A 26104-nucleotide genomic window follows, 5' to 3' on the forward strand; every position below is an offset into this window, starting at 1 on the left:
TCAAAGACCACACGATCGGATCGACCCGGGAGTCTTACCCGATCCGTAGACCTTGTTGGATCTAAAATGCAAATCCACATCCGAAGTTGTATACTGCAATGTTAAAAGCATGGCAATGTTGAGTACGATTATAACGTTGGAAATCACCGTATGTTGATACGCAGATACATCAATCGTTTCGTGTCGGCATTACGGCTGGCGACGTCTACATGGGAGATGGGACGTGTCACGACACCTGAGCATGTGGTATAGTACTTGTATGACAAGGATTGTGATCATAACAGGAAACAATATGGAATAGAGAAGAAGAAGAAACACAGGAATGTATATGCTTCGTTTAGAATGAATAGAACAACCTCGTAGATAGGGTATATTCTACTCTCGTGGTGAGAGTCAACAGTCACATAAGTGGCAACGTGAAGTCTCAAGGATGACATGGTGCACTATGTCAACGTAATATCTCAAACTCGGATGAGACGATCGCATGCACCCATACTGTTTGAAGCCATACAAGACAACGTCGTACAATGCGGATCCGTGCAGATCGATCGGCACCCTCACGAAAGGTACAAGCTGATCGCTCGAGGAACCGACAAGCATTAACAAACTATGTACAACCGATCTTCGTTCATAGGAATAAAAATCAACCTCTTGACCAGCGTCAGATATAAAACTTCAAATACTCAAACTCTCCCTAGCACAACTCAAACTTAAGCTTGACTTAAGCTTCGGAGGGGTCAAGTCGGAAAATCCTTCTCTCGACTTCGACCTTTGTACAGAAACTTGACGAGGAAGGAGCAACAAGCCAGCGAGAGAGGAAGAGCAACTCCTACTCTACCTCGGATTGAATCTAGAGACAAAGCTTAGACCTGACCTGATGCCAACCACCCCGTTTGAGCAATCATGTGGGCAACTATACGCACTCGGAATCGGACCAAACCGTGCTGACTCATCAATCACGACATAAAGTTGCTCAACACTTGCATACTTTTGCAATACTCCTAAAGATCGTAGTATTAATTATACTATATTTGTTTTGGTTTATGACAGTAATAACCTCAATTGGCACAGAGCAGACCTCCAAAAAGAGTAACATCTTTTAATGGATCCACCGCACAGCACTCGATTCAAGTAACTAGAAATAGGTCCTTTCCTTTCCCATGACAAGCATAAGTGAGGAATGGCGGACAACCCCTCTTCTCTCTCTGTTCTCCTCAAAATAATGTCTAGCTCTCTACTATATTATTATATATAATTGGGACTTGCTGATAGCTATGTGTTGTAACTTTGGCACAGGTTTTCCTTTGCTAAGAGAGGCCGGGACAGGTTTGTTGGTGGCTTTCGGATGCATTCCATCATCATCATCACCGTGCCGAAGGCCACCATTGTTTTCCTTGTAGGAGTTGGTTAGCAGTCATTTGCAGACAAATCCGGAGGATGCATGGGTCAGATTGCTACAAGCACGGGAATGTAAAGCTGCTATCTCCAATGGCTTTTCACATGGTTGGTGAAAGCATTTTTCTTCCACTTAAATTCCTTGTTGGTGTCTGTTTCAGTGATCAAGAAGAACATATTATTTCATGGAGATAAGTTAAAAAGGGTGGGGGAAGGAACGAAGTTTCCATCATTCCATGACCGGAGCAAGAAAGAAAGAAAAGAGTTGCAGGTTTGGTCTCCACAGGCACCTGAAAGGAAAGGTGATGCATTTTTTGAGAGAAATAATTGAGAGGAAGGGCAGTTCAGTGAATCTGGCCATCAACAACATTATACAAGTGTTTTGTCCCATCCACATCTACCACCATCAACATTATACAAATATATATATATATATATATATATATATATATATATATATATATATATTTATGTGGCACACTAAATTGATAGTTCAAATTGCCAATAGCTTTGTCTTCATTTTTCACTGCCTTTTTTCATTGGATCTAATGATTTTAGTTTCAAGGAAGAAGCCAATAGAACTCAATCAGCTCTTTTGATATAAATTATTAAGAGATTACAAGGTGTTAAAATTAGGAGAAAATATGAACTCCTATCTTTTGTCAATTATAAAGGCTATAAACTTTTAATTTATCTCCATAGGAAGTTGAAGTGAAGAAGAAAAGGCTTCAGAAAGCAAAACAAAAGAAGCTGAGACTCTGGGCTGAAGTCAAGTACTATTCTTTCCTGTGTTTAGCAGTCATTTATTCAATTTCACAATGCCCTAAGTATAATCTTTTAAGTTATCACAGAATGCTACATTATATACATTCATTTTTTTTGTTTTCAGGTTTCTTTAAAAGAGACGCCAACACCTTGTTGGAAAATCCATCTGACAACCATTTGCAGACTCAAGAAGCAAATTCACAAAAAGTCATTGCCTTGTACTGTCATTGCTCCACCAGAAAGACTGCATGTTCCAAACGAAGCTGCTCCCTTCGAAGGGAAGAACCACAGTGTAGTTGAAGCTTCCAATCCTAGCACTTGGACACTGCTAGAATTTGAATCAAATTATTTTAGCAGTACCATTTTGATCCTCCCGAAAGCACAAATTGTGCATGGATTTGTGGATGGTTGATTCTTAATGTTGATCTAATGTTACTTGCAGAGTGGTGAAGATGCAGTGGAGTTTCAGATGCATATGGAACCCTTGAAACCTGAGTTGTCAGAGGTGCTCGATGGATGGGGGACCAAAGGATCAAAGCCTTGCAATATGGAGAGATGTAGGAAATGACTCAAACAGGGTAGGTAAGAGGAAAATTGCATGGCAAGACCAAGTAGCTTGGATCAGTGACGAGAAAGGTTTCTATCCTTTGAACCCTCTCAGCCACTTAGCATTTGACTGCATTTGGTCTGTAACGAAACAAATAGATACATGTGGAAATCCCTGTTCTATGTGAAACATGTTGTGGTGACAGGAGATGGAGATCTTTGACAGTAGAAATATGCTTGAAATAGGGCTATCCAAGCTTACACTTAATGAGGAATGAACCCTATATTGCATCTTAGAATGCGGCAACCTGTATTAGTCTATTTTTGTTGGATAAACAGCTGGATGATACCTTGATCAATTTCACATGTCTCCCTTGTGTGTAATATTTGACAGCAAATTATCCAATCAGGAGTAGATGATATCACTAGTGCCGGGTGTATTCATTCAGTAGATGTCTTCTTGCTTAGCTTTCTCAAGATGCTTCAACGGAATGAGGATGTGTTTCAATAGGTAAGCTTTCTTCTGTTCATTAGATTTCAAGAGATATCAAATCATGATTGCAAAAGAAGAGCCATGCAAGCATAAACTTGACCAAAGTTCAAGGTTGCACATCGACAGCCAACAAGAACTCACATCATGGAGGCAACCACTAATATCAGGTCAAAGATGCAAGGCAATCTCAACAGCTTTAATTGAATTCAAAATGTCTTTAGGGTAGGATGAATCTGCTGGTTCTACAAGAGTTATTTATTTCGATAAGAGACTCCATAAATCATAGACAATACATCACACCTGTACTAAAGAAATAGGAACTCGACCCACAAACCTCCAGTCTACGTAAGGTTTGAAGAGGATCGATATGATTGTTATAACATAAATTTATCTATATAAGGAGAGGTTATTTTCGTAAGAAATGGAACAAGTTCCATGTCCTTACTTCCAAACTGATCTAAAGGATGACAGAAGCAAACAATGAATTTAAATATATCGATATTGAATGCAAAAGAAGAACAAATTTCTTGGGTAATACCTTAAGATGATCGATCTCATGTCAGATGAGAGCTAAGGATCATTGTACATCTAAAAGTCATTATCCACTTTTAAGAAACATCAACATTAGATATTAATATATTTATATAAAAAAAAGTATTAACTAAATCACCCAAGTTGAGTCAGGTGTGGATAAATCCATACAAAAGCATCATTATAGATATTATGGTGATCGAGCATGTAATAGCGAACGTACCCGGAGCAAAAAGTTTCCGCCGTTTGAGTTTGCAGGCGTTCAGATGTCGTAGATGAGCTTCCGGAACTTGAGCATGTGGTCGGGCTGCAGGGAGATGGCCACGGAGAGGCTGCCGTCCGCTGTGGGGCTGGGCAGCACGAAGGCGAGGCCCTCGTAGGCGATGCCGCCGGGCCCCATGAACACCGGCCGCCCCCACCCGAAGTCGGCATCGTGGATGGGCAGGCGCACCCAGCTGGTAAGCCCGATGTTGGGGCACCGGAACGTGTGCGCGCCCCGCACCAGCGCCGCCAGGTCCGGCTGCATCTCCAGGTAGTCCAGCGCCGATCGCACGTATGCGTCGTCCATCCTCGTCAGCGACTCCTGGATCGTCCCCGCCGTCGGGGCCGGCCCACCCCCCGCCGCCGCCACCTCCCCGGCTGCCGCCATCGGCGTGGCCGTGAATATCACGTTCCCGAAGTAGCCCTCGGGGGGTGGCGGCACCAGCCGTTGCCGACCGTCGGTCGCGATGTACATCTTGGTCGGCTGATCGGGCGGGAGGTCACGTGCCACGCACGCGCACCGCCACACATGGGCGGCGAGGAGGGCGTACGTGCTGTAGGTGCCGCCCGGGGGCGCCTTAGCCTTGAGGAGGTTCAGCTGGGCTCGGGTGAGCTTGAAGATGCTGACGGCGACGGACCCCAGCTTGGCCGGGTTGACTGAGGGGGGCGAGGTCGGCGGTGTGGAGGGGGCAGTCTTTAAGGGAGGGGCAGGCTGGTACTCGACGTGGGGGAAGGATGGGGTGGGCGGGTCGCGCGCGCGGAGGAGGGTGCGGTCGATGAAGGGCTGCACGCGCACACCGACGCCACGGGCGATGTCTGACCAGGAGTTGATGAAGTGGAGGCCGGAGAAGCCGTCAGCGACGTGGTGCTGCATTCCCACGCCCAGCGACACGCCGCCGCACTTGAAGTACGTCACCTGCATCCGTAACATACTACTACATCACACTGTTCCACTCACGGCCCTCGTCGACATGAAGCAGAGCAAAGAAAACCACGATGTCGGCAAAGTAGTAACAATAGAAGAGACGTGTTCTAGATCATTCTACTACATATAATTCTATAATTTCCGCTGTTTAATTTTTTAATTATTTCTTTTCTTTTTTTGGTTCTTTGTTGATGTGAACCTTCATTTTTCTTCGCATATCTTACAAGAATTCATACGGAAAGTTATGGGGCATGACAGATGGCAGTAGGCAATTCAACATGGCCGCAATTCCAAGATTGCCATCCCTGGATGGGGATCATGATGACAGCCTTACCATAATTCACGTTGACAGCTGAAAGTCAACATACATGGCAAATGGTCTGCATGTGGATCATGCTTTATCGATTCCAAGACTGTCAACCTTGAATGGGGATGGGATGGTGACAGCCTAACTATAAATAACATCGCCAAGTAGTAAAACATACATGGAAAAAGGTCAGCAAGTGGATAATGCTATAAAGTTTGTGCCTCCACCTGATCGACAAACAAGCAAAAACAAATATTCATGTACTTGAGGCATAAATATTTCTACTTCAACTACAACGATGACATACAGATTTTTCAATTAGTGTGAGTATTTATCATGAGATTTCTTGTAGTCATGGCTTTCTATATTTCTGTCTCTTAGGTCTCAAAGGTATCACCATCTCTGACATTTTCAAACCCAACCCTATCTAAATTGACATCCTACCTAACTATCTTGAATCTATAATGATAGAATTTAAACTTACAACTTTTCTAGAGCACTTGCACACCTCTCTATTTGATACAATGATATACTATTTCAAGGGATTTGAACTTACAATTTTCCTAAAGGATTTGCACACCCCTCTATTTGATACAATGATATACTATTTCAGGGGATTTGAACTTACAACTTTCGACTTGCACACCCTCTATTTGATACCATGATATACTATTTTAGGATATTTGAACTTACAACTTTCCTAGAGGACTTGCACACCTCTTTGTTTGATACAATGATATACTATTTCAGGGGATTTGAACTTATAGCTTTCATAGAGGATTTGCACACCCCTCTGTTTCTATTTCAGGGGTTTTAAACTTACAATTTTCCTAGAGGACTTGCACACCATTCTGTTTGATACAATGATATACTATTTCAGGGGATTTGAACTTGTAGCTGTCCTAGGAGGATTTGCACACCCCTCTGTTTCTATTTCAGGGGTTTTGAACTTACAACTTTCCTAGAGAACTTGCGCACCCCTCTGTTTGATACAATGATATACTATTTCAAGGGATTTGAACTTGCAGCTTTCCGAGAGGACTTGCACATCCTTCTATTCGATATAAAACTTATTTAAGTAGTCTAACAATTAATATATTTGCTACTAAAAACTTTTATTAGTAATAGCAAAATTTAATTAAGAATTTAAGAATTTAACATTTTTAGGAATAATGGAGTTATAGAAAACTATTTATTTTTATTGAAGTTGAAAGTCAGCTAATAAAGATCAATTAACATGATATATACACATATATAAATTGATTAGTAAATCATGAGAGGTGTATATGGATAGCGGTAAGCCCACCTGGAGTACCAGAAGCGGGAACGCGGCGATGTCGTCGGTGTAGTCCACCTTGGGGATCAGCTGCTTCAGCTCCATGGTGGGCGCGAAGTCGCCGAAGTCGTCCACCGCCGCGTCGGTGTCGGCCTCCACGAAGAGCACCCCCTCGCCATTGCAGTCGATCTCGATCCGGCCGTCCTCGTCCCTGGCCAACCGCCCGGCCATCGGGTAGAAGGGCACTAGCGCCCGGGCCAGCGACTGCCGCATCACCGCCGCGTCGAAGAAGCCCGCCGACCCGTCCGGCCGGTAGAAGTACACGCTCGGCGTGTGGAACCGCGGCACCACCAGATCCAGGTTAGAGTTCCACAGACGCCGCCGCTGCGTCGGCTCCGCCGGCCGCACCATCGTCGACCGTCGCACGTTGATCACCACCATCGCTCCCCCGCCGTCCTCAAGCTACCAACTGCAGCATCGAAGACAGTGGTTGACCGGATCGAGATATCAGAGCCGTTCGATTCCCACCGACAAAAGAGAATGATCTCTCCACTCGTTAAATCCCTAAATGTCTGATCTTAACAAAACCTAAAGACCAATGCTACTCTAAAAAACCGATTTTTCGGTAAAAAAAAAAGGGGGAAAATGAGCAAAAAAAAGATCGAAAACGATGAAAAAAAAGGAAGACAAGAGATTGAATTTCCAAAGAATCAAACCGAAATCTCCCTAAGATCGATAGAAAAAGTGGGCAAACTGTACCTCGCAAGAAGCAGCGAGAAGAGGCAAGAGAGATGGGGGAGAAGGGAACAGCTCTGGTGGGAGAGCTGCCTTGAAGCGGGGATCCGATGGGCCATTATATAACCAAGATAAGGATAAAAACGATATTTCGTGCGGGGAAGGTAATTCTCCCGGACTCAAACCACGACTCCAGTACCGATAAGAGAGATTGGCGCGCAAGAAGCCGACCCTCGAGATCTTCGTAGCGAAAGTCGTGTGTAAGATCGGGGGAAGAGCGACTAGAGAGTTGGTGGGACGGTGACCAGATGGCCCCACCCGTTGAGTTCCAACTCCAGTCGCACGATGATTGACATCCACGGAAGCTGACGGTTCGTATGTGTCCCATCGGTGTTCTCCAAACATTGGCCGAGTTGGCCGACGATGAAGGTGTGGGTGGTTGACGGTGGGCCGGCGAGTGCCGACGTCGATGAAGAGGTCATCATGACACATCAAGTGGCCGACTCACTCGCGAGTCGGACCGGAGTCGAGTTCAACTGACCTGATGTGATCGGATTGAATTATGTCGGCGGCAGCTGGTGAGACAGGGCAGAGATACAGGTGAGAGAGTTGAGTTTGGACACACGCGACGGATTTGCCCAATACATATCCAGCCAATTCCTGGTTGTTGGGTTCAGGTGGTCTACGAACAATCAAACTATGTATAAAAATCAAAGGCTTACGTATTTATGCCTGTTAAATTTAAATTCACCAATAATAATATCGAGATTATTTAAAAATATTAACTAGCTTAAACATCTTACTTCTTATATGAGATTTGGGAGTGAATTTTGTTGATTTTTTTTTTCAAAAGGGATCATTTTGACTACTTTATCACATCAAATCATTATACACTATATATATATATATATATATATATATATATATATATATATATATATATATATATATATATATATATATATATGGTGAATCATCTTTTCCAATAAAGCACATCAACTTGGGAGTCAAATTTTGATCACGAGTCAAATCACGAACAAAAGCAAGTGTCTGAGTTGGATACAGGTCTCAGTGCGATTCGCCCGTGTTTAACCAATGAGTCTACCCTTAATGATGGGTTGTTGGGAGGGGCTAATCGACCTTTCCCAATCTTCTGGAGGCCATGATGTTGTCATCGTTGATCCAAATCACTTCTCCATTGCATTGATGTTTCTTCCCTCAGCCACATGAGTTATGATAGTGGCTTGCACATTACGTAGAGCACCGGAGGATGCTGTCTTATTCTAAGATATGAAGAGGTTGGACAGTAGGATTCAAGAAGGATTGTGTTGAAACATAAGCTTCGCAAATTTAGGTGGTGGTGGGTGAAGCCTTCATGTTGGATCCTTGTTTGACCTTCTCACTAGACTGATGAAGATGTGCCAACAGCTGCATCCTATTTCACTTGTCAGCTTAAACTCATCTCTTGGATCCTACCTATGTTCAAGAAGCAGCAATCACAACAATGGTAAAGGATTATTGTGTCATTAATTTTGCTTAATATGACAATCACAAAAGAATTATTCTCTTTCCCATCACTTCAATTTATTTGTTTGGCACCCAATTATAACTATTACAGTCTTAAATGGTATGTAGTTTGAATTGTATCTCTCTTAATACCATGTTGCAAGGGTTTTCTCATCCTTGAAAAGAGAGAGATTTGAACTATTTTATTATCTTGTATATTTTATTTTTTTTTCAAAAGTAAAATTTATATTCATTACATTAATCAACATATCAATATATACATACATATTATTAATATATACATACATTCTCAATAATAGTTTATTGACTTATGATAATATGGTTTCTATTGATCTTCTCAATAATAGCTTTGACACAACAATACAGTAAATAATAGCTTTGACACAATCAATCAATGTTCATCATCACCATTGCACAAAGCCTGAATGATTCTTGAACCTTGCAGTCTTCAACAAACCAGACTCGCATTGAAGAAATGGCAGTACTATTTACAACAGCTATTTCCCAGCACTTGGATGATACCAAGAAGGAAAAGGGAATTGCATGAAATGGCATCGGATCCCTTGGTCATGCATTATATTCCACATTGGATGTAACATGTATTTCAAGAACAAAGACCCCACAAGGACTCATTTTTTTATCTTAATTTCTAGTTAGAGAAATGAATACTGAACATGCAAACTGTCTTGGTTTTGGAGGTCCCATCTGTTTTTACTATATGGAAACAACTCAAGCATCAAACATCTTGACCTTCTATGAATCAAATTAATGGAACCACTGGCTCAAGCAAGCCATAAATGAAGAAACCCGAGTGAATCCAAACTTACAACAGCTCGTTGATTTTGGCATAACTTCTTCCACTTTGATATCAAGTTTTGCTGACGAGTGAAACCAGCTCAATATCTTCGATATCATCAACGTCTTCTTCAAGAACTTCAGTATTATCATCTGCGTCAAGCATGTCAGCAGGAAGAAGTGTGGAATTTTGATCACTTTTCGGTACTAAAAATAGAAGAACTAAAGGTACAATTCGCATTATGTTCCTAATCAATATGGCAGCCCAAAGATTACCGAACTCTGTTCGTGTAACCTTTAGAAGATGAAGCAGTAGACCACCAGCCCATGATGATGTGAGTAAGCCAACATTATCGATGGACATAAGCAGGGCAAAGAAGGTGCCTTCGATGCCAGGAGGGCAAAGCTTGGAACTCAACACAAGAAGTGGCATCCACTTGAATTGGCCAACCATTCGTGAGACACTCTCATCAATCACAGCAAAGAAATAATCAGGTAACCCAAACTTCAAGTTCAGACGAAGTACCATAACTAAGTCCAGCATTCCAGCGATACCAGAAATCAGCTGACTCCAAAAAAGCAATCCACGGAACGGATAGTCCTTCAGAATGTTTTGATATAGTAGCACTCCAAGAAGAGAACCCACAGAGCCAATGGAAAAGATGAAGCCTATTGTTTCCTGCATGAAAATGGATATCACATATGCTACAAGAGTTGAACCAGTGATGTTCTTACGGTCAAAGGAGCATAAATACCTCAGAGAAAGATGGGCCTGATTTTTTATCTGTGTACCAATAAAACATTCCTTCTTCAATATTCAAGCTTAAGGCAAGAGACATATACATGTATACACAAGGTCTCCACACAGAAGGGCATTGTAAAGTTGTCCGCATTGTTCGGATGGCTTGCTGCAACTTTTGAAAGACCTGATATAAGAAGATACTGTATGAGTATGAAATAAAACAATCAAAGCTGAGACTGTAACTTACTCTCATATTCCATTAATCGAATCTAACCTCTCCATAAGCAAAGTTTGGTATGTGCATCTCCTTTAGCATTATGCCAACTGAGAGTACAAGCACCGAAGGAATGCTTAACAAGCCAAGTACGCCCTTTAGAATAGAAGAATGTGAAACAATCAGTCAAAAGTAAAACTCGGAAGGGAGAAAATGTTTTTCACAGTGAAGCTTTAGATTTGTTATCCAGGATCAAGATGCAAGTTGGATCCTCTGATGCAACCATTGCTATTATCATGGCAGCGAGTGACAAGGAATTAATATGGAAAAAAAAATGCTTGACTTGGATATTCTAAGAAGCTAACCTGAGAACCAATTGCATGAACTAGTAGGCCACTGATGGAAAAACCCAAAAGTCTTCCAATAGATGAACTTAATCCACACAAGCTTTGCATATCAGCAGCAAGGGAAGGATGGTTTATACTGTTTTGTGCAACACAGGCATCAACAGTCACATCTGCTATTGCCACACCAGCACTTCCTATGGTCATCGCCAGCAAAGCAAATATGACATGGAGTTTGCTATGCAGAGATAGAGTAAGCATTGATAAAATTCCCAAAAGACCTGCATTTTCCACACAGATATTCTCAGTTCACGCGATTCAGCATCTGCAGAAGATATGGCTTAAAAGTTCATAATTATGAATCAACAAATAAGATCATACATAAAGATGGTGCAGAATAAACAAAATGCCAAGAAAAACAAAGCAAGTATACAGACACGAATTCAAGATTCGGAACATAAGAATAATGACAATATTGTATATTTGGTACTTAAGGAATAAAGGAAAAGTTAGAGTGCGAAGTAGAAACAACAAAAAAATACCATTGTAATATCAAGAATCATAATAAAGACTTGTGTAACTAATATAAAAGATCTAATGAACAATCAGCACTATGATCGGTATACAACTACTTAGGGCATATTTGGTTGCTCATGCTTTCAATTTAACTATTAAACCGGCCTAACTTGGTTGCAATTGCAGGTTGCATTTGGTTGCCTGAAAACTGGGGCTGCATTGCAATTTAAATGCAATTCTGTTAGTTAGGGCCTTACTTTATAACACTTGCATGGAAAACTACCAGAAACCAAAATAACTGTAGTTGATTTTGTAGGATTTGGCTAGATGATAGATGCAAGGTCATTCTCTTGTACAAGCATCTCCACAAGTGTATTTTGTTAGTCGCTTGTAATTGGACATCTGTGGTACAATTAAGGGCAACCAAATACACCTCAGTAGTGGCAGCCAACATCACTAATGTGAGACTAGGCAGCAAGAGGCAAAAGATTTAAATCATAGCTTCCTTTCTAAGTATAGGCAAATAATAGCAAATTGGGTATCAGATATTTCTTATGACTACAGCCAGAAGTTTCTATCTTGCCGATAGCATCTCAAAGACAAAAGTCGCTGATAATAAAGTCTTAAAGGGAACACAGCAGCTGCTTGTACAAATGACAATAGCAAGATCATGTTTAATTAGGATCAAGTGATTGCTAAAAGTTAAATTAACTTTAGATAGAATACAAATCTAGATTAATATTTCTTATATTACTTCTCCGATATCCAATCTCTATGTATTACTCAAGCCTACTACCTTCTGAGCTATTTTTGAGGATCAAGAAGCCTATGACTACAAGTCAAGAGCCACCAATGCAAAGAGGATAAGTGAGAAAGCCTGCAGATGATCCTACTGAAAACATAAACATATGGTCAAAATGCTTTGTGATATGAAGCGCCACCAAAATGTGCAACTTAAGACATCACAACAAGAAAAAAAAAAGAAAAAATCAAAATCCGTTATTTCTCAGCTGCACAATTCTTACATGAAAACCTAAGATATCCTCCACTGGTGGACAACTAATGGCACCCTTCGCAATCATGAGTCACTTAAACAAGATTCTTGGCAAGATGCAGAGTGATGATGCAACCCACAGTTAAATTCACTTCCAAAACAATTCAGTTGCAATAAATAATATGCTCAACAAATAAGAGAAGGAAGGAATGAGATTGGCCTCCTTGCCTGACAAGATGAAGTATGGTCGCCTCCTATACCCAGCCACGGGGAGTACATCAGTAAGAAGACCCCAGAGAGGCTTGACGATCCAAGGAATCGAAGTGATTCCCTGATAGATTTGCGCCGCCGAAGGATGCACCATCTGAACGTCCTTCCAGTAGTAGTCCGTAGCAACCCTCGATATGGAGCCGCCCATCCCCTGGCTGATCCCGTACACTGCGATGACGCCGAATACAAAGCTCCAGTGCATCTCCTCGGACAGCATTCTGAACCATCGCAAGGGAGACCAATCCGAAAACCGATATCCTTCACCGGAATCCCGGGATCCTTCCTCGGGAGCTTCCTTCCGCTTCATCTGAGCTCCAGCTAGCTCAATATTCTCTTCCATGACCTCCGTATCCTCGGAAACCTGTGAAGACAGTGGAGCCACCATCTGCGAACCGATATCACCTCCTCTTCTGTCGAGATTTCCTCAGAAAACTACCATTCAACGCCTAAAACTCGGGTATTTCATGGTTCTTTCTCACTAAAATGGGGCTCATTGTTGAGATCTGAACTTACACAAACCATGAAATTAAGATAAAACTAGGGAACGTTAAGATCCAGAGGCCACCGGAAGCATCATTGGGCGAAAAAGGAACCGGATTTCTTCACTCAACAGCGATATCTGCTGAGAAATTGAAGCTTGTCCTAGATTTCACGTGGAATGCTGAGAAAGGTTGCCTTGTTGCTCTCCAAAAAGGGCCGAGAACGCACAGATAAGACAAAAAGAAAGGACTTTTGGATCAAGAATGGCACCAGTAGCTCCGATGCCGCGAGACAGGTACTTGTACTCGGATCAAATACGATACGAGATGTAGAAGAAAGGGGAAACAAAAGACGATTTTTAAGACGAACCACCACCAAAATGCCGAAAACTCTAAGAGAAAGAGGCAATTAAGGTCGGCAATCGTTGATCGCCGGAAGAAGGGGAGAAGAAGAAGTCTCGTTGGGTTAAACTGATTCCTCCGACCAAACCCCCCCGCTCGATCACCTTGAAGCCCAACGTCCAACCCACACCCAGTTTCGCACCCAAGTTTAGGGTTTTGGCCTGCATGTGGGTCCCAGCTTACGTGGGCTAATAATTGCCTTCGTCAACGATCGACTTGGGTTTTTGGTCCCTCGTGTGTTTTCCGCTTCACCTGTCGGTCATGTGAAAAATGTGAATTGTGTCAACGAAATTGTTGAAGTAATTAATTTATTTAACTGTTATTTAGAAGAATCCTAACATGGAGTTAATCATGAAATGGAAACAATGCATGCCGATTTTATATATTGCATAAGAAATGTTATTATGAAATGATTTATATCGATTTATTAGCTCGGATTCGTATATAATATTATGATCATTAATTTACAAATGATTGAATACATTTTATATTTGTTATAAATGTTATTTTTATGATTATGATTGCTAAATATAATTTTTCCATTACAATTTAACTTAATGTATTAGTACCAATAGTAAATATCTTTCAACAAGCTTTTGCTTTATTCGTATCAAGATTACTTAACCTTCTATTAGAAGAAATATTTTGAGAAAGAAAAAAGTATGGTTATGCTATTATGAATTTTTTATGTATTATAATATCACGTAATCATTCATTAAATATAATTTTTGTATATCATAAAATAAATTATATCACGTCAGAGTAATCTTGTTACTAACTTAAGCGTCAAACGGATTATGTCGAGAATCTTACTCGATGTTAATATTTTTATAAATCAACATCAAATCGAGTAACCATACTTTCATTACCTAAACTTCATGCACCAATTATAAAATATAGGCAAGAAAACAAAATAAATACTCCAAATACGGGCAACAAACGGATCCACTGCCTCAAGATTGGTGGAGAAGGTGGGGCCACGTAAACTTCATGAAGTCCAACCATCAAATAACTCGTCAGGTAACTCAGCGGGTACGTCGGTTTGTTTACAGGATTATGTATTGTAGACGAATGCATCAGTGATCCGGCCATCAAGGGAGACTGATCGCATCTGGACCAGCAAATATAGATCCGACGGCCACGATCTCGAGATATCGTAATTTAGAGCTTCTCGCGTTCGACCGCCTCTTCAACCCGGTCGGTTCGCTCCGTCTCCGAAACCCTCGTCTCCGTGGCTTTCCTCGCTTCCCGTCCATGGCGGGAGAAGACGGCGACGACGAGGCGTCCATCGAGCGGCAGTTGGAGCAGCAGGTAGCGGAGCAGAAGGAGTCCCTGGCGGCCGTCGACGAAGCCCTAGCTGCCGACCCTTCTAATCTCGAGCTTCTCTCGGTACGCGCCTGAACCTGGAGTCCCGCTTCCCTTCCTTCCTCTCTTGCATGCACTAAGCTCCAGTTTCTTACCTTTACGTCGAATTAGGTTTCTCGTCGTAGCGGTTTGACATTTTTAGTCCGATTTCTCCCTTCTTAGAAACCGATAATGTAGTAGGGTTTGAGTGTGGAAGGTGCTTTAACCTGAGAACTCTTCCCCAAAAAAAAAAAAAAACCTTTTTGAATGATTATTTGGTCGAAATATGTTTGCTAACTGATGTGAAATCGTATCAAACACAAAATATCCTGTATTTTGCCTTGAAAACTAATCTTCCTGATGGGTAGCTTGTCTTACTTTTTCAGATCATGTCAAAAAATCGAACTTGTCATTTAAATAAAGACTTCTGTAGTTGCAGTTGTCCTTTTTCCTCAAATCGGTAACCACCACCACCACCAAAGCCCTATTTGCCCATAACCTAATGAATTCCATGGAAATGCAATTCGTACCTCAAAACGGATCAGGAATGAGTAATCAACTGGTTTTCCAACTGCTGTAGTTGTCCTTCCCAGGTTATATACCAACGATCGTTTGTCTTGTGGCTTAGGTTTCTGATAACCTAAATAGACATGGAAACTATTAACATGCCATTGATCAAAAGTGGATCGTCACCTGCCAATTTCTATGCAACTCGTGTCACGGCAAGTAAGAAGGATTGTATGTATGTGTGTATGTATGTAGCTTCTGTTTAGGCATTTGATGAAGTAGTCAATGTTAGGAGTCTCTTGTTACAAGTAATTCCTTCTTCATAAGTGTTTGTGATCTAATCATGTTGTATGTGGTTTGTCTTGAGTACCATCGCAAGTTAGCTGATTATATGCTTAAGGGCTAACCTGTCCCTACTCTGAAATCCTAATAAAAAAGGGAAAAGACAACTATTCAGTACACAACATTCTGTCTATGATTGAAATTATTCATTTGTCATGATGAATAGACCACTTCGGATGAACTTGAAGTTTGATACCTTAAAAAGTATGTTTCTGTACTTGGATCCCTGGTAGATTAATGCTTGAATTTGATTTATCGTACAACTTAGGCTAGGTCCCGCACCTGGACCGATCATCATATTGTGCTGTGGCCCGAATGAAAGTCAAAAGACCTCTTTCTTTAACTTAGTTATTGGAATGATGTTTGATGGAGACAGTTAAATTCTTGATTCCTAGTTTTCATCTATTGTTGTATCCCCAAAGCTAACGAGAATTCTCTAAAAGTTAAGCATATGGCACTGACAATTTTCTTCCTTAAGGTTCATGAAGAGCTTATCTTGGCAATCAAGGATGCAGAGGAAGGGCTGCTTAACTTGAAACGATCACGGTTATTAAGGGAAGCTGATATGATATTTTCAGGACAAGAAGCTGAGTCTATAAGTCAGGATGTCAAAGTGGAGCCTCTGGATCTTAGACAGGACAAATCAGAACTATCGGAATCAGAAACTTACTCTGTAGGTTCGAAGTGCAGATTTCGTTACACAGATGGACGCTGGTACAATGGTCAGATAGTTGAACTGGGGAGTCCTACTTCTGCAAGAATTTCATTCCTGACCCCTACATCTGAAGGCATGACGGTGTGTACAAATTCCACTGCTCTCCTCTTTGCATGGGGGCGTCTTTTTTTCCTTTATGATTGATTAGTTTGGCTATCTGACTGCTTTCTTGATGAACTCTGCTTCGTCATCCTACTCAGTTCAGCTCAAGAGAATTGTCTAAATGGTAGCAAATTTATGACCCTCTTATGGCACACTAAATTATCTATCAAGAATGTCCTTAATGGAAATTCAGGTGTGAGGCAAAATAAGGACTTGTTGGGGATAATCACCTTAATGTTGATTTGTAATAAACTTTTTTGTGAGCTGCTGAACTAGTAGGATTTGAAGCTCTCTGGTTCTGTATATTGGTTACTTACGTTGGATGATGGTCCTCATCCTTCCCAACGTGGACAGTCAGTTCCAGCAATTTTCAGTAGTATTCATTTGGCTCCATCACCTCAATTAGGTAATTACTTCCACAGTGGACTGGGTTATTTTTGGTCTTATTCCAATATGGTAGACTAGCACATCTTTGGAATTAGCAAGTGATTTTCTATTTGTCAATAATTACATAGGACATGCCTCTGAGGCTGAGCACAATACATTTGAACAAGACGTTAGGATGTGTCTCTAAGCACAAGACACTCAGGTAGGAAGTTGTAAATTGTTACGCTTATTCTTATGCTTATTCACAATGGTCAACCTGTAAATGAGCTTCCGGCATGAGTGAATAAACATTAACCTGTCGTAAGGTAATCCTTTTTTGGAATTAGATAGCATGTTTATGTGCAATTCTTGGATTTAATCTGTAGACATCTGTGCTGTCATGTCTGCTCCTCTGTGAGTGGCTATGTTCGCTTTCTTCCTCTGCCACCCCCCTCCCCGCTGTCGACCTGCTTGCCTGGCCAACCGGAAATTTCAACAAGAAGCTGTAGTCAAAAAATTATTTGGAATCAATCACTTGATCCATTCAAGAGGTGGATCAACTGGTGGCAAAATCTTCCCATGGATCTTGAACTTCCCCAACAACTCTGTGTGTGACAAATAACTTGGGTCTCCTGTTGACTCACTTGCAATAACATTGGTGGCATCATGTCCACTAGAAGCCTTCATTGTAATTATCATGTAATGTTTGCCTTGCTTAACTTTGATTGCTACCCATCTCTGCAGTGTTTCACTTCTCGTACATATATGTTGCATGGAAGACACAGACTCCTTCCTGGTCACTAGCAGTTTACTAATATAAGTCCCACCCAAGTGCAGATGTGCAAGTTCTTCCTACAGCAAAGATGTCGATTTGGTAATAACTGCCGCTTATCACATGGTATGTTGTTTTAGGCTCATCTATTAGATATAGAACCTACTTTGTCCCTTTTCTTTCTAATTTTGGGTTGTCAATAGTGTGTTACTTATCGGAAAACATTATGCGATGAACTTGTATGACTGTCATCTCTAAATATTTGGCTGAATGGGCTATGACTTTTCATGCTTCTTGCTTATGTACTTATGTAAGGTGCAAATATGGCCTGAAATTCTAATATAAATGATTGACAGGACTCATTGTTCCTATCTCATCATTGAAGAATTACATTCCCACTGTATGGAAGCAGTCCTTGGTAGGGTCCAGTATTTGGGCAGCCGCTGGCAACTATTCCAGCATATGGCGGAAAGCTGAGCTCGAGTCATGGGATGATGAACTCATGGTGGGTCAAGTTGTTTTCCAAGATGATGGCAGCTCTGTGAAGCTTTCGAGTGATGCTCTCTCCATATCAGAGTATGCTGAAATGAGTGATGGCGAGGAGAATGATGATGACTTTAGCTCAGATGGATCTGAATCCAGTGAAGAAGAGGAGGATACTGACAGTGGAATTGGCCACCAAGGCCTAGGGTTTTTGGAGGCTACAACATTACAGAAAGGTGTTCAAACAGAGACCACTGTGTTTGCGAAGTGGGAGCATCACACCCGAGGTATTGCTTCGAAAATGATGGCCAGCATGGGTTATCGTGAAGGAATGGGATTGGGTGCCTCAGGCCAGGGAATACTTGATCCAGTTCTGGTGAAGGTTCTTCCACCAAAGCTATCTCTTGATCATGCTGTAGCCAATGAGAATGACGAAAACAGTGTAGGTCGTGGCAAGAAGCGCAGCAGGGGTGGTAAGAGGAAGCGTGAAAAGAGGTATGCAGATGCTGCTCGGGCTGCTAAAGCTGAAGAAGAGAAGGCCCCGGATGTTTTCAACTTCATAAACAACCAACTCGCTGGGCAAGATGTTGCATATGTATCCAGCAATAGAAGTAAAAAGGGAACAGGTAATGGTGAAGCCTCTGCCAGGAGGGAGGATAGGCGGTCATTGGTGGCATATGATGAGGAGGTGAAAGAACTGAGGAACAAAATTGAGAAGCTCGCAGAGATGGTAAACCGCAACCGCAAGGACAAGGCAATATATGAAGCAGCCATGAGAAAACTTAATGAAACAAGGAAAGCTCTGGCAGATGTTGAGGCTGCTCATGCTGCAGCCTCCAATGCTGTTGTCAACAAGGAGAAAGAGAAGAAGTGGCTTAAATTCTGATGTTTCGTCACCAGATAAAATTTTCTCTCTCTATGCCACCGGAGGATGCTGCTGCCATGTTTCAAGCATAAATGACTGTTTATTTGGAAATCGTATTGAAGGGAGGTTGATTGGTGAAAAGCTTCAAGCTGCATGTGGACTTTTATCAATGTAGGGTAGTATGGGCCTATATGTATGGAGGTTATTCCAAGCCAAACTCTCTTCTTATGTGCAAGTAGGGAACATGAATGTGCTGGAAATTTTACATTTTGAGAATGTTTTTAGCAGTTTGTAAGTTCAGAGAAGAGAAATTTTTCTTGGAGTCTGTAGTTGATATGATTCTTATGAGGTCATTAATGAACTTTTGATTATCTAACTAGCGTTATTGTTCAAAAAACTCAGATTAATTGCTACAAATGATAACTAATAAGTTTTAAATTTAAATATCCTTATTTATTATATTAAATGTTTCATGTGGATTCGAATATGAAATGTATCAATACGAAACTTATCAAATATGCGAATATGAAACTTATCAATATGAGGCTTATCAATTGTGAATATGAAACCTATCAAATATACAATATGTAATCGAGCAACTGTGCATGTATGCTGTTACCAGCTTTTAACTTTTCCTATGTGACACCAAAGATGGTTCTGCACTTGTCTTTCAAGACTTTTCCTACAGGCCATCGATTGCCACACAATATTGCATGGTAAGTAATGCAACGTTCAAAGTTGGCATCCAAACAGTATGGCCAATAACGGCGCTAAAATGCCTTTGCTTTTAGTACTAGTAATGTTGTCGCCAACCCATAAATAATAGTTGGGACACTGTGACTTACTTGGTTATAAAGAATATTGGTTGAGATGGTGCTTTAGTACGAGAAATCTGAGGATTCCCACTCCGTCTTGCTGGTAAACGCGACCATCAACTGTTTCACTGTACTGCGTTTACCTGTGTTATACCGGGCTTTCTAGCGAGTGAGCCACTGGTCTTCATAACCATTCCAGAGCTTGTTGCTCACTACTGTTCTCTCCGTTGTGTATTCTGCTGTTCCTGCTGGTTCATCGTCGACGTCGGGTGGTCCTCCTCCGTGCGTGTCAGCATCATCACCGGTTCGGCCACAGCAGCTCTCTTCATTTGGTCCCTTGTCTTGACGGGGAGTTTGTCGAATTAAGAGAGATATCGAGAGAGATGAAGAATTCTCGTTAGTTTTTAGATGCATAGATCAAATTCAATTTGGTGGGATCTTTCATTCACATTTTTCTTTCATCAAGAACATTGTTGAATTAGATATGTCTCCATATCTAAGCAGTCTATGTACATAGTGTGTTGCATTACATGAAATAGAAATAGATGGTCTGTGATTTGTGTCTGCATGTCCAAAATTATCATCATAAAAATTACATTTTTCTCACTAAAAGCTACTGTGAAATCCTATCTTATGGTTGCAACACTGTTACAATTTACAGGCAATTCAATGCAAATGTATGTGTATAATTACCCAAAAATAATATGGCTGTTGTTGTCGAAAGTAGATGGAATTCCGTCTTATCTTTTATCGAACAAGCAAAATTATATCTAATTTGTCTCGAACGGGGCCGATAATTCCATCTTATTTTTTTTTATTTATATCAAAATCATTATAATTTTTTTTTAATATTTATAATAATTTTGAAATGAAAGAAAAGAAGAGTTTTTTTAAAACACTTTTTTTTTTTTTGCATTCAAATATTTAATCTCACCAGACTTACCCGATTAAGAAATTATTACCGAAATGCAGTGATCCACGTAAAAGAGCTCCATAGCTTAATAATCAAATCTCATGGTAACATGCTATCATTAATCACTACGATCGTAGATTATGGTGATGACCTTCTTCTATCACGCTGTCTTCCTCTAATCAACTTACTGCCGAGCTCATCAAGTGGCGTGCGGCCCCGAAGCAGACAGACACAGTTCAGATGTATCAATCATCACAGAGCGATCATGGGAGTATCATTTTAATTAGGCAAGCAAATGTGGGTGGAGTTTGCTTCTTAATTCCCTCATAAATGCATCGCATAACTGATAGAGTGGCTCATCAATGAGGGAACCCATCCATCCATCCATCTTTATAGGACGCAATTGACGCATCATTCGTCGACCAAACCATCTCTTTCATCCACAATCTTTATTTACTTCCTTTTCGACCTCTACTGTAGAACATGCATGACTCTACGCAACACAACAAGACCAAATGCCGCGACGTGGCTTTTACCGTGGTTAGATAGATGGATGTCAAACCGGTGGGTCAATTATTTGGTCGGAAGGTGATGTACTCATATGTCAGAAGATAAAAGCAATTCGTATTGCCAACTGTTGCTAACTTCCACCCATTCCTAGTAGATCTACTTAAAGTACCACGGTGGCCTACAATGTGATCCATCGTATACCGCAAACGTAAATCATGTCGGCGTTGAGCTACATGCCATGTTACAGCTCTTCTTTCACTGTGTAACCCCAAAGGAGGAAGCCAATTGAATTGAATATAGCCAATCTCTTAAATCAAACTGATTCACTCGAAATATATGACTCTCCTCCTGCAATAATTATAAGTTAGTCGAAGATCAAAGCCCAGGAAACCTCACTTCAGCTCATCGTTGTAACCATTGGCAAAACACACAAGTCCAGAAAAAGAAGAAAAGGATGATCAAAACCTTTGTTATTATTGCCAATAATAGGCTAAGGGTACTCCTCCTTTTTAATGCCTCAAAATTAGGTCCGGAATTGGCCTGCAGCCAACCGTGACTTTGACACCTTCGCACTGCTTGCAGCAAGTAATGTAATGGTGAGTCAACCTCGTGAAGTCATTCAGATTCTTTGGCTTTGATCTCGAGCGCACACCGCAGTGCGTGCATGCATGCATGCATTCTTCCCTTTCTCTTCTCCTAACTGTCACTGCTGCACGCAACTAAATGCAGTCTGTTCCGACACTGCTCTCGTCCTCCCTCCTTTCTCGCTTCACAATAAATACACCCGACCAAGCAATGCTGAGTTGCTAAGCCTCCTTGATGGATCCTAAACTCGTGAGACTGCCCCCGTTCATCCTTGTTTCCACCTTCACCCTCCTTCTCCTGCCGTTCCTCTCGCCGCCTGTTGCATCACAGCTCTCCTCGGGCTTCTACTCCTCCTCCTGCCCGGATGTGGAGTTGCTAGTGAAGAACACCGTTCGATCCGCTTACGAGATCGACTCCACCATCCCCGCTAAACTCCTCCGCCTCCTCTTCCATGACTGCATCGTCCAGGTCCTAACCGACGTCACCGCCACGCTGTCGTAGAACGGAGCTGCCTGCGAGGGCTATGTGACATCTGACGAGAGCTGCATCTGGGTGCAGGGCTGCGATGGCTCCGTGTTGGTGGAGGGGAATGGGACGGAGAGGAGCGATCCGGCGAACAAGTCGCTCGGTGGATTCTACGTGGTGGAGTCGGCCAAGAGGCTGCTCGAGTTCTGGTGCCCTGGAACTGTGTCCTGTGCTGACATCCTGGTTCTCGCTGCAAGGGATGCTGTGGAACTGGTAAGCTAAGTTGCAGCTGCTCCAAATCTTACAGCTAAATCTCCGACGATCCATCATACCGACAATTACATGTTCTTGCTGCTCGGCGATTGATGGCTTGAGGCCAAATTGTTGGAATGTGATAGACAGGAGGACCATCCGTAGTGGTTCCGCTGGGAAGGAGGGACGGAGCGGTGTCCTCGGCAGCAAGTGTGAGGCCAAACATGGTGGATACCACCTTCACCGTCGACCAGCTGGCGCAGCGCTTCTCCTCAAAAGGATTGTCCATGGACGACCTCGTCATCCTCTCAGGTAATCCCCCATAGCAAGCCCTTCCCTCTCGAGACCTGGTGACACGACTGCACTCATCGAATCATCTTCCAAGGTGCTCATACCATCGGCTCGGCTCACTGCACCGCGTTCAGCGATCGGTTCAACCAGCTCTCGGACGGGACCATGGTGCCCGCCGACGCTTCACTGGAGAGGAACTACGCGATGCAGCTCGCCAGGAAATGCCCCGCCGGCGCAAGCGATTCGGTCACCACCAGCAACGATCCAGTGACTCCTTCCTTGTTCGACAACCAATACTACGGGAATCTCTTGGCCAAGAAGGGCCTGCTTCAATCCGACTCCGTCCTTGTCGCGGATGCCAGAACAAAGAGCACGGTGGAAGCCTTGTCTCGAAGCCAGGACGCCTTCTTCGCGAGCTGGGCTAAGTCGTTCGTGAAGCTCTCCACCATTGGAGTCAAGACAGGCAACGAAGGTGCGATTCGATTCTTGTGCGCCAGCGCTACCGGCTAACCATAGATCGCTGTTGATGCGTTGTTGTGTTCTTTCAATCTTTCCCTCACACTGTTTGTATAAATGTCACTGCGTGGAGTTCATGTGATCAAGTCTACCACAAGGGCTCTACTCGGTATAATACTGTGGCTAAAATAAGTTGTGTGATCACTTGCAACTCTTTCTTACTGGAAAAGAACAAACACATTTCTTAAGGAGAAAGAGAGTCGATTGCTCTAACGGGACACAAAATTGAATCCAACCTGCAGGCAGAGTTGAGCAGAGAAATGGCATCGAGCTCTGCATCATGAAAGAAATCTATTCCTCATAAATATGTGACACATGCAGAAGCTTTTCCTTTCCTACTTCCTCGATCTTAGACATATTGGGACTGAAGCTGCAACGATTAATGCCAGGTTGCAGAAAAAAACGTTGAAGAGATTGATATCATGCGTATACAATTCAGCAAGCACTTCAGATTCCCAGTGGAAACATGGATGTGAAATGTTGAGATAAGAAATCCATCATGCTCGTCGGTAGATATGCACTTCTCTCAGCCTCTATTCGAGATGCATAATCCTCTTCATACAGCTCTTTCGAGGACAGTGAGAACTTGGATTTGTTCTGGTAGGCGAGTTCTCAAGCATCAAAGATCTCCACAAGCTCCAGTCCCCTGCATCGTCTGTGCCATGGCACATGGATGATCCACCTTCGATCGATTCCTTTAGGCATCAAAAGGTATATAGAAGAACCAACTCTGCAACATAAATAATGTTGTAATTCATGTACATATGATGGTTTGTCCTGATCTCACCTTATAAGACTGACATTATCCTGAAGCATTTGAATTATGTTTCGGTAGAACTGCATACATCAAGGCAGAATGAATCTGCAATAATCCACAAGTTGATTGATCATAAAGAGAAAAAATGAATCAGAACTCTCTGTTCATCAAAGAACTAACTAACAAGTCTGAGCCACCTACTTTGTTGATAAAGATCTCCAAGTAATTGACAATCGGTACTGTCTTAGAAAAATATTCATATGTGAGATAAAGATCGAAAGAGGCGTAAAGAATGCTCCGACATGGTTAAAGACTAAAAATTGGGATGGCATATATTATATCTAATCCATGCATATAAGTTTGAAGTATTTGGATTTCCTGATCCCCCGATTTAGTCTTTTATCACCCTATATATATATATATATATATATATATATATATATATATATATATATATTACTGTGCCTGTTTGATCCAAGTTGTAACAAAGTGAATGCAAGATAGAGCTTCGACCATCATCTTATTCAGACTCTGCAGGAGATATACGCCGAAGAAGAGTTCAACTTCACAATGTCCAAAATTTACTATCCGAGCCAATAATCCAAGAAATGACATTAAAATATTTAAACTGAAGTTGATAGTAGTATACTTATCAGACTCTTATAATATTCTCTACTCAAGAATTTGACATATTTGTCAAGATCTAACATACTAGCATGATGCATATGAAGCGTAAGCCAGTGATCAAAATATTTAAATTAAAATAGATAATAATAAACTGATTCATTCTCCTGCCCCTTTCATTCATTGGCCACGTTCACGAGATATAAGGCAGCAACCACAGAGGAGTGAGATGGCATGCCTTCCATCTGTTCCGCATCCAAACAGCCCCCAAAGATTTGCATGTGCAAATAAAGTTTCCTATCAGTTTCGCTCTTAATGATGTTGTCCAAAGTGATGATTGAAAACTAAGTAGACCTCTTTTATGATGTGTATTTGAACTCTTTTTCTCCTTTCAGCTAAATCATCTCCTCATCCAAACCACATCAATCATCATCGAATGCAACGCAACAAGCGTGAGCCAATTGTCTTCACCTACAGCGATGCAAACACTACTCGTCCTTTTTTTCCTCCAACGCATTAAGTAAAGTGCGCAAAAGGGTACAAAGTTTGTAAGTGGGGCGCAAAGCGAGAAAGCTTGAAAGCAAGCTCTCCGTTTCCCTACTTTTAATCCATCTCCTGCATGCGAGGCTACGAACTCAAGTAATCATCTTCGATTCATAACATAAACGCATAAAAGTAAAGCACCATCTTCAATTCATTTGCTTGAAGAATCATTGCAACAATCATATATGTAACAAAATATATTGTGGATCGTTTGGGAATCATATTTCCTTTTTCTGATTCCTATGGTGAAGGCAACAGCAGCAGCGGCAGCAGCAATCTGTCTCTCTCTCTCGTGCTCTTCCTCCTCTGTTAAGGTTGAACAGTTAAACTAAATACGTCGTCGATACGCAGAATTCATAGAAGCAACGTTTGATCGGTCACCGAGTCCCTGAACTGCCCTTTTGGCTCCCCTTGTTGTGCGGCCAACAGCTTCAGCAAGAACCAAGGCAATTAGGTCATTACGCACTGGCCGAGGTATGGGATGCAGGTCTCCCTGCACGCAGTCTTTTATGTGAGTCGTTTCCTTTCTTTGCTCTGTTTTGTTTTGCTTGGGTGTGTTGTGTTCATGGCGAAGGAGAGGCAGAATCAGAGCCATTAATAAGCTGCAGTGAGTCCACCGTACTGAGAGTACACCTACGTTTAAGAGTGAAACGTGGAAGCCTACTGCTCGTTCTCTCTTGTTCCGTTCTTCCTTATGTTTCCTTAGCTTCAGGAGAGGTGAGAAGGGTGATGGTGGCGAAGGAAAAGATGAGAAGAGGACTACGTGCTGCATCGGAGGATGAGAAACAAGGAAGACTGGCATTATTTGTTGCGTTCTTCT

General features: G+C 41.9%; 4 protein-coding genes across 4 annotated transcripts; 2 read left to right on the top strand and 2 right to left on the bottom strand.

Annotated features, from left to right (window-relative positions):
• Nucleotides 1-3763: 3763 nt before the first annotated feature.
• On the bottom strand, nucleotides 3764-7390 carry LOC135640987 (hydroxycinnamoyltransferase-like). Its single transcript, XM_065155913.1, has 3 exons — nucleotides 7259-7390; nucleotides 6530-6968; nucleotides 3764-4907 (listed from the first exon to the last, which is right to left on the bottom strand). The coding sequence occupies exons 2-3, from the start codon at nucleotides 6938-6940 to the stop codon at nucleotides 3993-3995; spliced, it is 1326 nt and encodes a 441-aa protein (XP_065011985.1). The 5' UTR covers nucleotides 6941-6968; nucleotides 7259-7390; the 3' UTR covers nucleotides 3764-3992.
• A 1811-nt stretch (nucleotides 7391-9201) lies between these two features.
• LOC135640993 (probable folate-biopterin transporter 2) lies at nucleotides 9202-13629 on the bottom strand. Its single transcript, XM_065155925.1, has 5 exons — nucleotides 12595-13629; nucleotides 10878-11137; nucleotides 10573-10668; nucleotides 10312-10482; nucleotides 9202-10235 (listed from the first exon to the last, which is right to left on the bottom strand). The coding sequence occupies exons 1-5, from the start codon at nucleotides 13019-13021 to the stop codon at nucleotides 9630-9632; spliced, it is 1560 nt and encodes a 519-aa protein (XP_065011997.1). The 5' UTR covers nucleotides 13022-13629; the 3' UTR covers nucleotides 9202-9629.
• A 1072-nt stretch (nucleotides 13630-14701) lies between these two features.
• LOC103980295 (zinc finger CCCH domain-containing protein 18) lies at nucleotides 14702-19389 on the top strand. Its single transcript, XM_009396651.3, has 4 exons — nucleotides 14702-14906; nucleotides 16189-16506; nucleotides 17731-17791; nucleotides 18022-19389. The coding sequence occupies exons 1-4, from the start codon at nucleotides 14772-14774 to the stop codon at nucleotides 19032-19034; spliced, it is 1527 nt and encodes a 508-aa protein (XP_009394926.2). The 5' UTR covers nucleotides 14702-14771; the 3' UTR covers nucleotides 19035-19389.
• A 2656-nt stretch (nucleotides 19390-22045) lies between these two features.
• LOC135672277 (peroxidase 18-like) lies at nucleotides 22046-23504 on the top strand. The gene is made up of 4 exons (XM_065180738.1): nucleotides 22046-22304; nucleotides 22395-22574; nucleotides 22700-22865; nucleotides 22939-23504. The coding sequence occupies exons 1-4, from the start codon at nucleotides 22071-22073 to the stop codon at nucleotides 23352-23354; spliced, it is 996 nt and encodes a 331-aa protein (XP_065036810.1). The 5' UTR covers nucleotides 22046-22070; the 3' UTR covers nucleotides 23355-23504.
• The last annotated feature ends 2600 nt before the right edge of the window (nucleotides 23505-26104 follow it).

This window comes from Musa acuminata, chromosome BXJ1-4, assembly GCF_036884655.1.
Source record: "Musa acuminata AAA Group cultivar baxijiao chromosome BXJ1-4, Cavendish_Baxijiao_AAA, whole genome shotgun sequence".
Classification (NCBI taxonomy): domain Eukaryota; kingdom Viridiplantae; phylum Streptophyta; class Magnoliopsida; order Zingiberales; family Musaceae; genus Musa; species Musa acuminata.

Excerpts from the sequence above, each read along its gene's own strand:
- LOC135640987 (XM_065155913.1), bottom strand. The coding sequence starts at position 6,940 with ATGGTGGTGATCAACGTGCGACGGTCGACGATGGTGCGGCCGGCGGAG. Across the intron at positions 4,908-6,529 it reads TCCCGCTTCTGGTACTCCAG|GTGACGTACTTCAAGTGCGG; the intron begins GTGGGCTTACCG and ends TTACGGATGCAG.
- LOC135640993 (XM_065155925.1), bottom strand. The coding sequence starts at position 13,021 with ATGGTGGCTCCACTGTCTTCACAGGTTTCCGAGGATACGGAGGTCATG. Across the intron at positions 10,669-10,877 it reads TTCATGCAATTGGTTCTCAG|GGCGTACTTGGCTTGTTAAG; the intron begins GTTAGCTTCTTA and ends TCTATTCTAAAG. Across the intron at positions 10,483-10,572 it reads CAAACTTTGCTTATGGAGAG|GTCTTTCAAAAGTTGCAGCA; the intron begins GTTAGATTCGAT and ends TTCTTATATCAG.
- LOC103980295 (XM_009396651.3), top strand. The coding sequence starts at position 14,772 with ATGGCGGGAGAAGACGGCGACGACGAGGCGTCCATCGAGCGGCAGTTG. Across the intron at positions 14,907-16,188 it reads CTAATCTCGAGCTTCTCTCG|GTTCATGAAGAGCTTATCTT; the intron begins GTACGCGCCTGA and ends TTCTTCCTTAAG. Across the intron at positions 17,792-18,021 it reads TAACTGCCGCTTATCACATG|GACTCATTGTTCCTATCTCA; the intron begins GTATGTTGTTTT and ends AATGATTGACAG.
- LOC135672277 (XM_065180738.1), top strand. The coding sequence starts at position 22,071 with ATGGATCCTAAACTCGTGAGACTGCCCCCGTTCATCCTTGTTTCCACC. Across the intron at positions 22,305-22,394 it reads TCCATGACTGCATCGTCCAG|GGCTGCGATGGCTCCGTGTT; the intron begins GTCCTAACCGAC and ends ATCTGGGTGCAG. Across the intron at positions 22,575-22,699 it reads CAAGGGATGCTGTGGAACTG|ACAGGAGGACCATCCGTAGT; the intron begins GTAAGCTAAGTT and ends GGAATGTGATAG.